Source organism: Nanorana parkeri, unplaced genomic scaffold, assembly GCF_000935625.1.
Source record: "Nanorana parkeri isolate BGI_ZX_2015 unplaced genomic scaffold, ASM93562v1 scaffold85, whole genome shotgun sequence".
In the NCBI taxonomy this organism is placed as follows: Eukaryota; Metazoa; Chordata; class Amphibia; order Anura; family Dicroglossidae; genus Nanorana; species Nanorana parkeri.
Window position 1 is genome coordinate 1,063,237 of NW_017306353.1, and position 13,967 is coordinate 1,077,203.

General features: G+C 43.4%; 1 protein-coding gene across 2 annotated transcripts; it reads left to right on the plus strand.

Moving 5' to 3' along the window:
• Nucleotides 1-233: 233 nt before the first annotated feature.
• On the plus strand, nucleotides 234-13,008 carry SPSB3 (splA/ryanodine receptor domain and SOCS box containing 3). Of its 2 annotated transcripts, none has more exons than XM_018552366.1 (7): nucleotides 234-330; nucleotides 5,476-5,619; nucleotides 6,863-7,037; nucleotides 7,128-7,315; nucleotides 8,096-8,198; nucleotides 10,297-10,422; nucleotides 12,455-13,008. In XM_018552366.1, exons 2-7 carry the CDS (start codon nucleotides 5,491-5,493, stop codon nucleotides 12,814-12,816), a joined length of 1,083 nt encoding a protein of 360 aa, XP_018407868.1. In that variant the 5' UTR covers nucleotides 234-330; nucleotides 5,476-5,490; the 3' UTR covers nucleotides 12,817-13,008. The 2 variants fall into 2 exon arrangements, with proteins under 2 accessions (XP_018407868.1, XP_018407869.1); XM_018552367.1 differs by lacking the exon at nucleotides 234-330 and adding an exon at nucleotides 410-482.
• Nucleotides 13,009-13,967: the final 959 nt, after the last annotated feature.

The window sequence follows — 13,967 nt, forward strand, 5'->3', positions numbered from 1 at the left end:
CTCACGGACCGCAGGCGGAAGGTTGCATGAAGGGCGGAGAATCTCTTACGGCCAATCACGTGCCACCCGTGAACGCAATACTGTAAACGTAACACGAAAGGCGTGGCTTTGCTGTAAAAGGGATTGCTGGGGACAACCAATCGGCGTGAGCAGGAGCGCTCACAGACCCGCCTTATTCCCTAGACTTGCACTTCGCATAGCCAATGGCGGTGAGGTGTGATTTGAATGACGTGCGGCCTCGGCCAATGGAGGCGAGAAGGAGGGCCGCTGCTTCCAGTCGGAGGGGCAGAGGGAGTTCAGCGGGTTATTGTTGACGTCTGTGGCAAGGAGGTAGGTGCTGGGGTAACAGAGGGTGTCGGGGAAATTTGGGCTGAGGGGTGTGTGGGGAGGCCAGACATTGGTAAGGGTAAGGAGGGCGGAGGCGCCGGACAGGCCGTATGGTTATAGCTGGGGAGCCTCAGAGATCGGTCACAGGCTGACAGATTTGTTGTCATTGCTGTGTACTAACATAGGAACACACACATGTATGTATGTATGCATATACCTGTGTGTGTGTGTGTATACACACACACACACACACACAATTTTCTGGTAACAAGTGGTTTCCAATACAACAGTCAGGTTCAGTCTGAGCATTCAGAGACTGTTATTGTTATGAATATTCCCATCACCAGGAATCATCGACTTCATTTTCCCAAATTCTCTGACCGTAATTCTGTTCTGTATCCCATTATTTACATAGCGCTCTATTTATAAACATTTTCACGTAGGATTAACACAACCTGTACCCAGGATTCACACATTTCCCTGATGGCAGCCATAGAAAGTCTACAACTTCTACATCTGGTTGCTGTGCCAGATCATGTAGAGAATGCCATTTCTGTTGATGTCGGATAGCGTGCGTGACATTCAGCAAACTCTTTCTTGACAATTGTTTTGGACTAATAGTTCATATACAATATTCTGAGTTACAAATAGCAGGGACTTGGTGGGAGCGGAGTTAGCCTGAGCCCGGGCAAAACTGTGACAGACGCACACCCAACCCTCCTGGATCAATCAGTTGCAGCCAGAAAATTCCCTGCCCCCTTTGTGACATGTAGCTGCGGTGCGGAAATGCCCTGGCTGCTGCTGATAGGGCCGGGAGAGTGTGCGTCAGTCACTGTTTTTTTGCGGTTTCGCGCCCCTTTTAGACGGGCGGCCCAATCAGGTTTGCGTGTCAGTTTTTCACGTGGATCTGATTGGAAGCCCAGTGTTTGTCAATGGTCAGCCGGATCTAAATGGACGTGTGTCTGTTTACATCAGACTCCAGCCAGGTCTGGAAAACCAATCGGAACAGATTTCTGTTTCGGCGGACCTGACCATGACAGATCGGGGGTAATCTGATGTAAATGGATACACGTCTGTTTACATCTGACTCTCCTTAGGCCAACATGTGTCCAGTAGGTTCAGTTTTACGATGGAAGAAAAAACTGGATGGACACGGGTGTCACAACGATGATATCCATTCCAAACTGCTCTGATCAGCGTACACAAGGTCATTCAGATCAGCTCTGTACATTGTGTCTGTGATCTGTGGTGTCCGATGACAGCTCAGATCACAGAAGTTGTAGTACGCAGTGGTCACCTGTGCCTTTTATAAATAAATCCGAGAGATTTTCACTCACTTCCTGTCCCTGTGACAACAGTTTCACCAGACAGGAAGTGAAGGAAAACCTCCAATAGCGACACAGACAGATTTTTTTTTGGGGGTGGCTAGATCCCTCACCATCCTTTAATCTCAGCAGTAAAACTCGACAGGGGTTGTAATCAATCCTCACTCCATCCAAAGCTACAGAGAAAGAAAAAAGTTGGGATAACGCCAACTTCATATTTGTTACATGTTTCCATTCACAGAGCAGAACGTAAAATGACATGAAATAAAAATGATAAAATGAAAGCTTACTTTTTTTTTAGGTGCTCGTTTTTTGGAAATTCCAGGACTGAAAATCCTGCGTAGCCGTTTTGCCACAATTAACCCCGTGTGTACTGTTCTGACAGACTTCATTATCACTTGTAAGCTAGATGAGCCGGGACCATGTGTCCTCACAAAGGATTAGGGATCTCAGTGCTTGTTGGGTTGCATGTTGTATGTTAATGTACTTGCTCACTGCCATCTATTCTAACCTCCTAGAAGCTGCCTGTAGCGTCCTATGTATAATCCTGAACCAAAGAAGCAACTAAAAAGGTAAGACATATTCAAATATCTATATGTAGAGAGGAAGAGAGTGAGAGGCTTGCTGTGTGAGTGGGAACACATCATGATCATATAGTTGGGTTTCTCAAAAATTTGACTGCAAAAGTAGAAATACACTTTAAAGTGGCAATGAACTCAGAAATTAAATCTTACAAATACATTGAAGTCCCTTAACTATGAACATGAATGTATCTTATTTGTGTATCACTCAGCTGTAGATCCTCAAATCATCTCTGAATTGGCGCTGACACTGTCCTTCCTTCTGGAGGGTGACTACGTTTGTTCCCCATGGTCCCTGTGTGTGTTGTAAAGTAGCCATCGCTCTGGCTCGCTCCTGTGATGGACTGCAATCTCCATACAAATGATTAAACTAAACATGAGATTGTAGTCCATCACAGGAGCGAGCTTGGAGCGGTGGCTACTTTACAACACACACAGGGACCATGGGGAACAAACGTAGTCACCCTCCAGAAGGAAGGACAGTGTCAGCGCCAATTCAGAGATGATTTGAGGATCTACAGCCGAGTGATACACAAATAAGATACATTTTTGTTAATAGTTATGGTACTTGAATGTATTTTTAGGATGTAACTCCTGAGTTTGGTGTCACTTTCACCTGATGATCCAAGTGGTAAAAATTGTGCTGCAGTTACAAACTTGGCCACAAGATGGCGATGTGACTCGGATGCTAGATTGTTCTGTGGTCAGAAAATGTAAACATAACATAGTAATCTGTTGCGTACACTGACATAATGGAACTGAACATGTAGCAAAACTTCAGACTTTGTAAAGGTAACTTCTCCTGAAAGTTTTAAAACAGTCAGCAAGCTATTCCATTTCACTTATTTTCCTAAACTGGAAAACGAATGTGCTTTGCTGTATCAGCACCTTTCCAGTGTGGTTATATTTAGATCAGTGTTCATGCATGTCCTCTCTTGTGTTGCCTGTGTTTAGCGCTGGCTTACTATAGTTAAGGGGGCCTTAGTTATGCGGTGCTTTACCTTGTCTGTAGCAGCTCTCAAAATGTCTAGCTTGAAGCATTTTTAAAGATATGCATTCATTATTTGCTAACATCAGAACAGTTCAGGGTCAGTCACCAAATCTATAACACGTGTTTTATAGCCTTGTGAATCGATCTAATGAACTGGTTTATTATAAAACTGCACCACATGAAAACAATACCGTTGCCCATAGCAACCTGTCAGCTATTTTTATTTTGTTTTTTTTCATTATTTCTAAATATTTTTTTAAACAACAACAATATGTTTGTTCTTTGTTTAGAAGGTTACGCATTAAAATAATGACAAGACTAACCTTAAAGCTGAACGCTGGGGAAAATCCTAAGTTACCCTTCCAGTGGGGCTCCCCCCCTCCCTGCCACACACTGCAAGGGTTAAATGCTTATTTTAATTAGGGATGCACTGATACCGGTAATTCCGCTAGCATGATGCCGGCTTCCCGGACAATCAGGAAGCCAGGCAGCGTGTCATTACCCGTTGCCCGGCTTATTGATTGGCTGGGAAGCCTGCTCCATGCTGATTTGGCTGGCTCAATGCTGATTGGCTGGGGAGCAGGCCAATCAGCAAATCAGGAAGCAGGGTGAGGAGCCACTAGCTGCCGCCTGGCTTCCTGATTGGCTGGGAAGCCGGCTCTATGTTCCTTCATGGCACTGCTGGTCAGAGGAAATCTCCCTCTTACTGGAAGTTTTGGTATCGGGGGGGGTAAGTACGAGTACTCCGGTAAAATACTCGTTATCGGCGGATCCCTAGTTTTAATCTTTTAATCCTTACAATGCTCCCACAGTCTTCCTCCTCTTTGTGTGACCAATCCTTGGAAGTCACTTCTCTTCGCTATTTCACCAGTCTCAGTGCTGCTTTTTTAAGTGAGGGCACTGAGGGCCTGCCCATAACGTGGGCTGTCAGAAGAGTGCTAGCTGCTGGGAGAGCGAGGGATAGGGTAAGTAAAACTACTTTTTATAGTACCCTAGATCCTTGGTTCTCAACTGATGGGTCGTGACCCAAAAGTGGGTCGCCACCCCATGTTCAGTGGGTCACGGCACGCTTTCCCCTTTTCTAGGTGAGAGGCTCCTCAGCCTCCCCTAGAGCAGCACTATCAGTTCTCGTGCCAAGCAGCAATTCAAAATATGCTGCCCGGCACCGAGTGTCAGCTTGAGGTGGGGTGGGCTGGGGTTATGGCAGTGAGGGAGCTCCATCCATACGTGCATTGCCTACAGCTCCCTCTCATGTCCTGTAGAGGTGCCTGAACCAGAGTGACGTCACATTCTGGCTCCCGGCACCTCTACGGCGCACGCTAGGGAGCTGTACAAGCAATGCACATATGGATGAAGCTCCATCGCAGCAAAGCAGCCCACACTGGACCCCCCGGCTAAGGTTCCACTCCAGTTCTCATAAGGTAGAAAGACTAAGTGTATATTAAACAAATAAAAATTTTTCGGAGTGTGTATGTGTGTGAGAATATGTCTGTGCTTGTGTGTGTCTGTCAGTGTTTTTGAGGGCATGTTCACACTAGTACAGTGCATTAATCGTACAGTCCCGTTCTGATGTGGTAGGTGTGTTGGATTGCCATTCATTTGAATGGCACCCCAAATGCACCTCTCACCCACAATTTGATCGGCCGCATCGGAACGCGTGGTACCACAATGCCGTGTGTTCCAGTGCGGTGTGACTTGGGTCATGACTTAATGACCAAGGACAAATGTGGGTTACACATGTTGAGAACCACTGCCCTAGATAATAGTCATTCCACCCAGTAGACCGAGGACATCTAGTGGCGGAATAAATTATTGCAGGTCACAGTGCCAGAGAGGTGGTGAGAATTGTACCCAGAGTTGCTTTTTTTTTTTTTTGTTTAAACCCCTGCAAGGGGACTTTTTAATATTGCCTGGAGTTGAGCTTTACCTACCCACCTTTTCCACCTGGTGCTATGTTTGTTTATTTAAAAGCTGCGTATGAAGACTAAGTGAAAATATGTAGTATGCAAATCTAAAGAATAAAACGGGAAACATGCTGTTGAGTTCGGAAAAATTAAAACTATGTTGAAAGTTTAGGAGATTAACTTCAATTTCTGTCAGCAGTGTCACCAGGATAAGAATTCTGGGAAACCTCCAATGGGACTGCCTTGGACTTAAAAAAAACAATTGATTGAAGTAAAGTGCTTGCAGTTGTTATAATGGTCAGCGAGTCTGTGGGCCATCTAATGATGTTTTGTTTGGAATTTTGTAGCATTTATTGTGCAGCATGGCACGTCGCCCACGCAACAGCCGTGCCTGGCGTTTTGTGCTGAGCGGAGTGCGCAGAGACCAGGAAACCCGAGCCCCAGCTCTGCCTGCAGGAGAAGAGACCCGAGGCTATGACTCTGATGGACAGGTATGGCTTGCCTATTAGTAACCCTTCTGTCTGAGGCAAGAAGACTAAATTATTGTACTGTATTATTTAATGCTGAAGTTTAGATAACATATTTTTGGGGGTTATAGAGCACAAGGGACATTACTTATCTCATATAAAGTGTGTCTTATGTGCTGGCTGATGGCTCTTGTAAAAATCACCCCTTCAGTGATGCTGGATCCTTTCACTTTGGTGGACTTCCAACACTGCATGTGTTAACTGTCTTGGCTATAATAGTGAAGGAATCGCACTACTCAACCTCCCCTTCCACTCCTGTCCTCCATTTACAGAATTGCTTGCATTCTTTTCACAAAATGCAGAGCATTCTATGAGAGGCGGAACGGTAAATGAATGACTGGATCCCCTCCTCCACTCACAGAACACTTAGCAGTTTGTGAAAAGAATGTAAGCAATTCTGTGACTGGAGGAGAGGTGTAAAGGGGGAGGTCAAGCAGAGGGATTCCTTCACTGATACAGCTGAGGCAGTTAACAGATGCAGCGCTGGAAGTTCACTATGGTGAATAGGATCCAGCATCACTAAATGGAGGATTTCTACAGGTACCAACAGCAGCAGGTAGGATATACATCATTAGAGCTAAGTTATACCCCTGGTGCTGTATAGGACATTTAAAAAAAAAAACTAAACTTAAACTTTAAAGCAAAACTTTGCCCTAAAAAATTTGTGAGCAAGACGTTTTTGCATTGCAAAAGAGAATTAATAAATGTAAAGTCTTCTTAAAGTGACATTAAACCCTCAGATTTTTTAACATAAAACAATACTGTAATGTGCGCCTTACTGGAATCCATGGTTGTTTCCCTTCTCTTTGCTGCTCTTTCTTTTAACCCCTTCATGACTGAGGCCCTTTTTTAATTTTTTGCACCCATGTTATATTCCACATTTTAGGCCTGAAAATGACGTAAAAACATTACACGCTGCCATTGCTTCCTTAATGGGACTTCCAGTATCGGTATTCGGTCTCGGCGAGTACGGAAAAAGAAATATCGGTACTCGATACCGAAATACCGGTATCCGTGCATCCTTATAAGAAACTGTAGAAAATGTTTTGCTCAGACTACAGTTCTTTAAGTGTATGTCTCAGCATAGTTTTGTCAGTAAGGCCCATGTCATACTACTGATTTTGCTGTGAGTCCTAACTATCTCCTAGTGTCCTTTGTCACTTTAACATCAATACTCCTATTGATTCCTTGTCTTTGTCTTTCACAGCACAGTAACAGCGACTCAGAGGTTGAGCTGCTGCATTTGCCGGCCTCCATTCCCAGCGCCGTGCCTGTGACGGGCGAGTCATATTGTAGTTGTGACAGCCAGAAAGATGCCTATTGCTCCAGCCTGTACGCCTTCCACCAAATCAAGAGCTGCCAGTGTGGAGAGGAAGATGACTGTAAGGCCTAGCAATGACTATTGGCATTTAAAGCAGATGGTTGCTTTTTGCTCACTTTATGCTTTCCGTTCTCATTCTAATCTCTTGCAGACTTTGACTGGGTGTGGGATGATGGGAGTAAATCCACAGCGACGGTGCTGAGCTGCGACAATCGCAAAGTGAGCTTCCACATGGAGTACAGCTGCGGTACAGCTGCCATTCGGGGCACTAAGATGCTTGGTGAGGGACAGCATTTTTGGGAGATTAAGATGACGTCACCAGTGTATGGAACAGACATGGTATGTTCCTGTCATTAAATGATACAAAGATCTCTATATAGTTGAATCAAGTTTATTTAGAAGCACATAAAGGACAAAACCTGAGTAGTATATGCAATGTTTAATCAAATAAAGTATACAAAGGATCTGGGTGTATAAAATCTCAAACAGACAGATGTCATAAGGGTATGATGCCCAACTCTGGCGAGTAAGATACTTGCGGAACAACAGAGAACATTATCAAACAGCATTGCACATGTAAGAAAAGAGAGATACATAGATCTTTAGAGAAGTGTCTGCATAGTGCTCAGGGAATTCTTTATGTTGGGTTTAATGTTTATACATCAAACAAAGACTGTGTGGGGCAGTAGACACAATCCAAAGGTTGAGCAGAATGGTTAGAAGGGGAGATAAGGGGATAGTTACTGACTTTCCAACAAGAGTTATAGAAGAACTCTGAGGAAACATTTTATTAACCCTTGCAGTGAAGCTATTTCTCTTTTCAAAAAGAAAATGACCTGGGTAAAGGGAATACTTCCAAATGCTTTTTGCTCTCCAGAGGCAACAAGAGCTAAAAATATCATCTAAAGACGGCAGTTGACAACACTCGTAATTCAGATATATGTGCCAGGCCTTGGCATCTATAAGTGTAAAAGACCTAAGCAGCTGCATCTAGCCAGAAGGATATGTGTGTTCCACTGCATTGTTTTCCTTTGTACGAGAGATACCCAGCAATACATGCTACTTGCTATCCTTTTCATGTTTTCAGTGTACTAATATTTGTTTTTCTATTGTGTTCAGATGGTGGGCATTGGAACATCAGATGTAAATCTGGACAAATACCGTCACACATTTTGCAGCCTTCTAGGGAAAGATGCAGAGAGTTGGGGGTTATCATACACGGGTAAGACTGATGTAGATAGTCCTTCCTGATTGCTTGCTGGTGGTACCTGCAATGATATCCTGGCATCAGGACTTTCCAGTAGCTGGGCTTTTTGTCCTAGTGTGCCAGATTTGTATGTACTGTTTTCAGATGTTACACCTGTAGTGTAAACCAGCAGCAAGGACCTCTTATGGATCTTGGAATAAAAGCAGCTTGATAAAGCAATGCATGCTTATTCCTGACTGGTAAGTACCTTTGGTATGAGAAGATGTCTTGCTGCACTCCTTACCGGCAATGATAACCTGCAAGATGCAGGCGGGTGCTCGTAGTGACCTCGGATAGCGCTGTGATATTCATGTCATTTTGAAAGGATGTCACCAGCACACCATAATCCTTCGTGTGATCAGCAAAAGTAAACTTATTAATAAACAATAGCCATTCAAATGCAAGCATTTTTGGGGACCGAACAGGGTCCCCTTCATCAAGCTCAGAATGACGACCCTGATGAAGGGGACCCTGTGCAGCCTCAAAAGCGCTTGCATTTGAATGGCAATTGTTTATTAATAAATTGACTTTTGCTGATTGTACAAAGGATTATGGTGTGCTGGTGACATCCTTTGGTATGTCAGTGTAAACCTCTCTGATGCTTTCAGGGTGCCAAAATGGATTATCCATTATGCAGAATAAACAAACAATATGGGGAACCCAGCTGCAAAAGAATCACCCCCTTGTTTTGGAAGGGGCAGGGACACAAACTACTGCAGAAGAATTGTGCACTGGAATCTATAAATATATTAAAACAATAGATAAAGGGTATCTAAACCCGAGAAGAAAAATGTCAATTATTGCAGGTTACCAGTTCTTAGATGTGGTGGCTGCATTAGTTTTTTCTTTTTCAGCATTCTTACCTTTTATTTTCACCTGGTGATCTTGCCAGTAACACTCTTCTTCTTCCTGGGTGGCTGTGATCACTCTTCCACTGTATTTGTAGTGGTAGCCATGGTTGTTACCCAGACTGCCCTTCAAATATGTCTGCTTTTGTTCAACTCCATTACATGCAGTTCTGTGGGATTAGAAGTTTACAGAAGCAAGATAAAATTGTTTTTTTTTCCATTTGTTTAGCTTCCTGTAAATGACAAGAATTTCTTTCAAGATCATCAGATATTTTCAGTACTTGCTGAAAATGTTCTTAGCCTGAAAAAGGAAAATGAATGCAGCCCCCACATCTAAGTACTGATGAGCTGCAATATATTACATTTGTGTTCTTGGATTTAGTTTCACTTCAGTTAAAGAGATACTCTAGCTTTGCCTATTGAGATTAAGGTAAAAGTATCTATGTGCAGATGCCTCCCCTCCTGACCAAGGTATCCTCACCTTGCCTTATGTTCCTTCGTTGCTCCTTCCTCTGTTGTAGTCTGCACTAAAATCAGCAGTGTCAGTGACCGGGGGACCAGACATATTGCGCCCTAAGTCTTTTTGCAGTGCTCGGGCCTTGCATTTGGCTAGTGGACGCAAGCTCTGTCACAGGGGAAGATGTCACATGCTCCCTCATACCCAGAAGCTGTGGGAATTGATGGAGGCAGGAACAGGGGTAAGGGGAGTTTAACCTGGTGGGGGGCCTTTTGCAGAGACAAAACTTGGAGCTGTCACTCAAGTGATACTCTATAATTTTCCCCTTTTGCTGCTCCCATAGCAGTTTAATAAAAAGTTATGTGGGGAGGTGAGGGTCGGAGATGCTGGTTCAGCACAGACAGACACTATTTTACACCAACTGAGAAGAAGAGAGGGCAGTGATATGCAAGGAGGGAGCTATGTTAGGGACTACTGTCCCAGTTTAGTTAAAGGTCAAAGACAAATTGCAAGTGAAAAAATATTAATGGAAAGAAAAAACTGCAAATCTTTAAAATACTTGATTTTTTTTTTGTGCTTTTACCTGTATTTGTTTTTAGTTTCTGACAATGCCTCCTTAAAGTGAAAACCTGGCACACAGGACTGAGGTGATCTAATGCTTTCTGGTGATGGGACCAGAATTTTCCGAGCTGTGTTTGACTGTAGTGATTGGAATAGATCGAATCCCGCTAAATGCTCTCACTGAAAACTATGTTCTTTTGTCTCTCAGGATTACTTCAGCACAAGGGTGATAAAAACAACTTCTCCTCACGCTTTGGTCAGGGATCAATCATTGGCGTGCACCTGGACACATGGCATGGTGTGCTGACCTTCTACAAGAACCGCAAATGCATCGGTGGGAATATATAAATATATATGTTCTTGTTTTATTTTTGTCCAGAGTAAAAAAAATTGTAAACTTCTTTTTAATTAAAATTTTTTAAGTAAGATCAAGAAGAACTCCGGGAATTTTTTAAAAATGAACCCTTGCAGTGAGGCTACTCCCGCACTGCAAGGGTTAAGTGCTCGTTTGCGTCTAGGTGCTAAAATAACAAAGATATACTCACTGGAAGCTCTGAGCCGGCCAGCTGTCACAGCACTCCCTCCAGCCAGTCTCCCCCTCCCTGCAGGATTGCAATCTTCCTTATGTCTATACACAGTGTATAGACGTTGATGATTTACGGGACCTTACCCAACCAGCAGGTGGAGCTGTAGGCTCCTTTTTATGTCTGCCTGCATAGCCTTAGTCTGCATAGCATCGCCCAATACACCTTGGTGTAAGTTTAATAAACTGTGAAAGAGTGTAATAAGCAGTGAGAAGGCTTTTCTCACCTTAGCAAAGTGAAAAGTCTAGAAAGTGGTGTTTAATAACCCGTGATAAGTCAGGTAGGAACTGAAATATCTCACCTCTTCTCATCCTGGTGATAAGTACACCGAAAGTAATGGGAATGTACTTGTTTAATAAAGGGAGAAAAGTAGAGAACAGCTTTATCCCTGGATAAGTATTGTGAAAAGTGCCCTTGATTTAGCACCCTGTCAGACCTTGTGATACATATGTACATGATACATATGTACATATATTATATAATTAAATATATGATATACTAAATAATATGTTTAATTACTTATTTTATTAATTCATAATAATAAAAAAATGTATCATTAATCAAATATTAATTTGATTATTAATTAGTAATGAAATAAATAACTAATATGTATTTAATGCAATCATTATTTTATGTAATAATTACATAAATCTGTCTTAATGCCACCCTTCCCTCATGAGAGTGACAGTTTCAAGTCCCCTCACTGTATCTGTGTAGTGTGAGGTAAAGTTCCCTAAGGTCATGTGACCTTAGGGCTTGTTGTTGAAGGCTCAGTCTCCCTCAGAAACAGGCCCACCAAATTAAGCTTGAAGGATGTCTGGGGAGCATGTTTTACAGGCAGATGGAGTGAACATTGCACTCCACACATAACAGTCTGTAACACGATTTCGCCACCATGGTCCACCGTTTATAATGCATTAATAAATGCTGCTGGTGTGTTTGCACACACACAGTTAATGGTGAAATAACTGTTGCACTTTGCTATAGAGGTGCTTTTTAATATTGTTATTGGGTGGATTGGCAGAGTAAACTATGATCCTGTCAGGAGGATTGTGGATTATCACAAAGGATGTCATTGTGCAGCTCAGAATACATTCCCCCCATTGCTTTCTCTACTGATCACCGTGACGACTTATCTCAGCCTTTCACAGCTGTTTCGTGTGATAAGTTTTCTTTTCGCAGGTTATTAAACAGCCTCTGTGCAGCCGAGAAAAACAAAGAGATCTGCTGAGTAAAGTTAACTCGTGATAAAGCTAGTTTTATCACGGTTTATTAAACGTACACCCTTGTCTGCCTCACTCACAGCTCCATCTTCCTCCATAGCTGCCGCTGAAATCAGCAATGCAAAGGACTCGGGGGAGCAGTGTGACTCCCGTGGTGGTGTTGCAGTGCTTGAGGCTAGCGATTGGCTGCTAGGATGACCTTTGCAGAGACACTGTGGGGGGATTTATCAAAACTGGGGCAGACAAAAACTGGAGCGGCTGGGCATAGCAACCAATCGGCTTCTCTTTTCAGTTTGTTCAGTTAAGATTTGAAAATGAAAGAGAGAAGCTGATTGGTTGCCATGCACAGCTACTCCAGTTTTCGTCTGCTCCAGTTTTGATAAATTCCCCTCTGTGACTTTGCCCCTGCATGGGCAAGGTGACAGTGTCTCTCTAAAGAGTATTGCCTGCCATTTCCAAATAAGTACTCTCCTGCGTTTAGCTGAATAGATTCATAAAATAGATAACAGGTTATATTTTTATGAAGCAATCTTTCTAATATACATCTTCTGTCTACCAGGCGTTGCAGCGACACAGTTGAGGAACAAGAAGCTGTTTCCGATGGTCTGCTCCACAGCCGCTAAAAGCAGCATGAAGGTAATTCGCTCGTGCTGCTGCCGCACGTCCCTCCAGTACCTTTGCTGTGCCCGCATCCGCCAGCTGCTGCCCGACAACGTAGACTCTCTGGAAGCCTTGCCCCTCCCTCCCGGGCTCAAACAAGTCCTGAGCAACAAATTGGGCTGGGTCCTGCAGATGGGTGTCAACCCTAGCCGACAGCGCAAAAGCGACAACGCGGCCAGCACCTCCTGCGGAAGTGACTCTGACAGCAGCTGCCCACCACAGCCAAAGGACTGTCAGCGAAAGCGCTGCCGCAGGATTTAACGGGTGGTGGAGGGAAGGGTGCAGCCTGGAGCCCTTTTATCACTATCTGCTATAACATCCACTGTGAACTCTTAAAAGGATCAAGAAAGGAGACCTCTTCTGGCAATGAAAAGGAAAATTTGACCTTAAGAGACCAGGGCGATTAGGAGATGCGTACTGATCATCTTATTATCTTATGACCATTACATTTAAGAAAAAGGATGTTGGTGCTGGAGACTGCTAGGTTCTACGTAGGCCTGCTTTTGGTTTGGTACAGTTTAGACCTTCAGCCTTTTGTGGGGCAAATGGTTTTAACACTTGACCTTTTAAGTGACGATCATGTCCACAGCATTATGCGTTATGGGCTTCTAAAAGATTCAGATCCCTATATGTTAATTAGTCTTACCAGCACTTTAACCGCATCTGGCAGTTTATTCTTAACATGGATGCAATTAAGCGTCAACTTTCACCTTCACTCAACTGAGCTGGACCAGAACAGCAAATGAAAGTCCCACAACTGTACAACTGGGACTAGTGTGATGTTTTGGAGAGTTGTTTTCGTGGCCTTTACTAGCAAGGGCTAAGACAATGGTTAACCAGCTACCCAGAACCCCCTTTTGTAATGGTGTTCATTATATGACATCAAAGGCTCTCTCTGCGCTCTGCTCAGTGGCTGGTCTGGAGAGGGAAGAGTTAATTGATGACTTACAGTACCATGAGCTACATCTGCACATCTGGATCAATCATTGCAATTCTTCTCCAACGGTCGAGGCAAAAAAAATCTACATACTGTTTCTACGCAACGTTTATGGCAACTGTTTGCGCTCCGCAAATATCAAACTTGCACATAGAGTTGTCATTTTAGTCATCAACAAACGCCTATAGGTATCTACAGAGGACTTGATCAGATTTAGCAATGATTCAGTTTGCTTATTATGTCACTGCTGATTTACTATGTGGATTTCTTATGTAGGATGAAAGATGCAGAATGAAATATAGCATTAATATCATGTATGGTGTTAAAGAATAAGTGCGCAGTTGTGGGAAGAATAAAAAAACAAACAATTCTGTTCCTCTTCATAGCTGATGTGTGCCAGTGTCATCAGTCCTACCATTTTCTGAACATTTGCCTCATCTGAAAGAGTGTATACGTGGAAAGGTACTGTTGGGGA

Excerpts from the sequence above, each read along its gene's own strand:
- SPSB3 (XM_018552366.1), top strand. The coding sequence starts at position 5,491 with ATGGCACGTCGCCCACGCAACAGCCGTGCCTGGCGTTTTGTGCTGAGC. Across the intron at positions 5,620-6,862 it reads GCTATGACTCTGATGGACAG|CACAGTAACAGCGACTCAGA; the intron begins GTATGGCTTGCC and ends TGTCTTTCACAG. Across the intron at positions 7,038-7,127 it reads GTGTGGAGAGGAAGATGACT|ACTTTGACTGGGTGTGGGAT; the intron begins GTAAGGCCTAGC and ends AATCTCTTGCAG.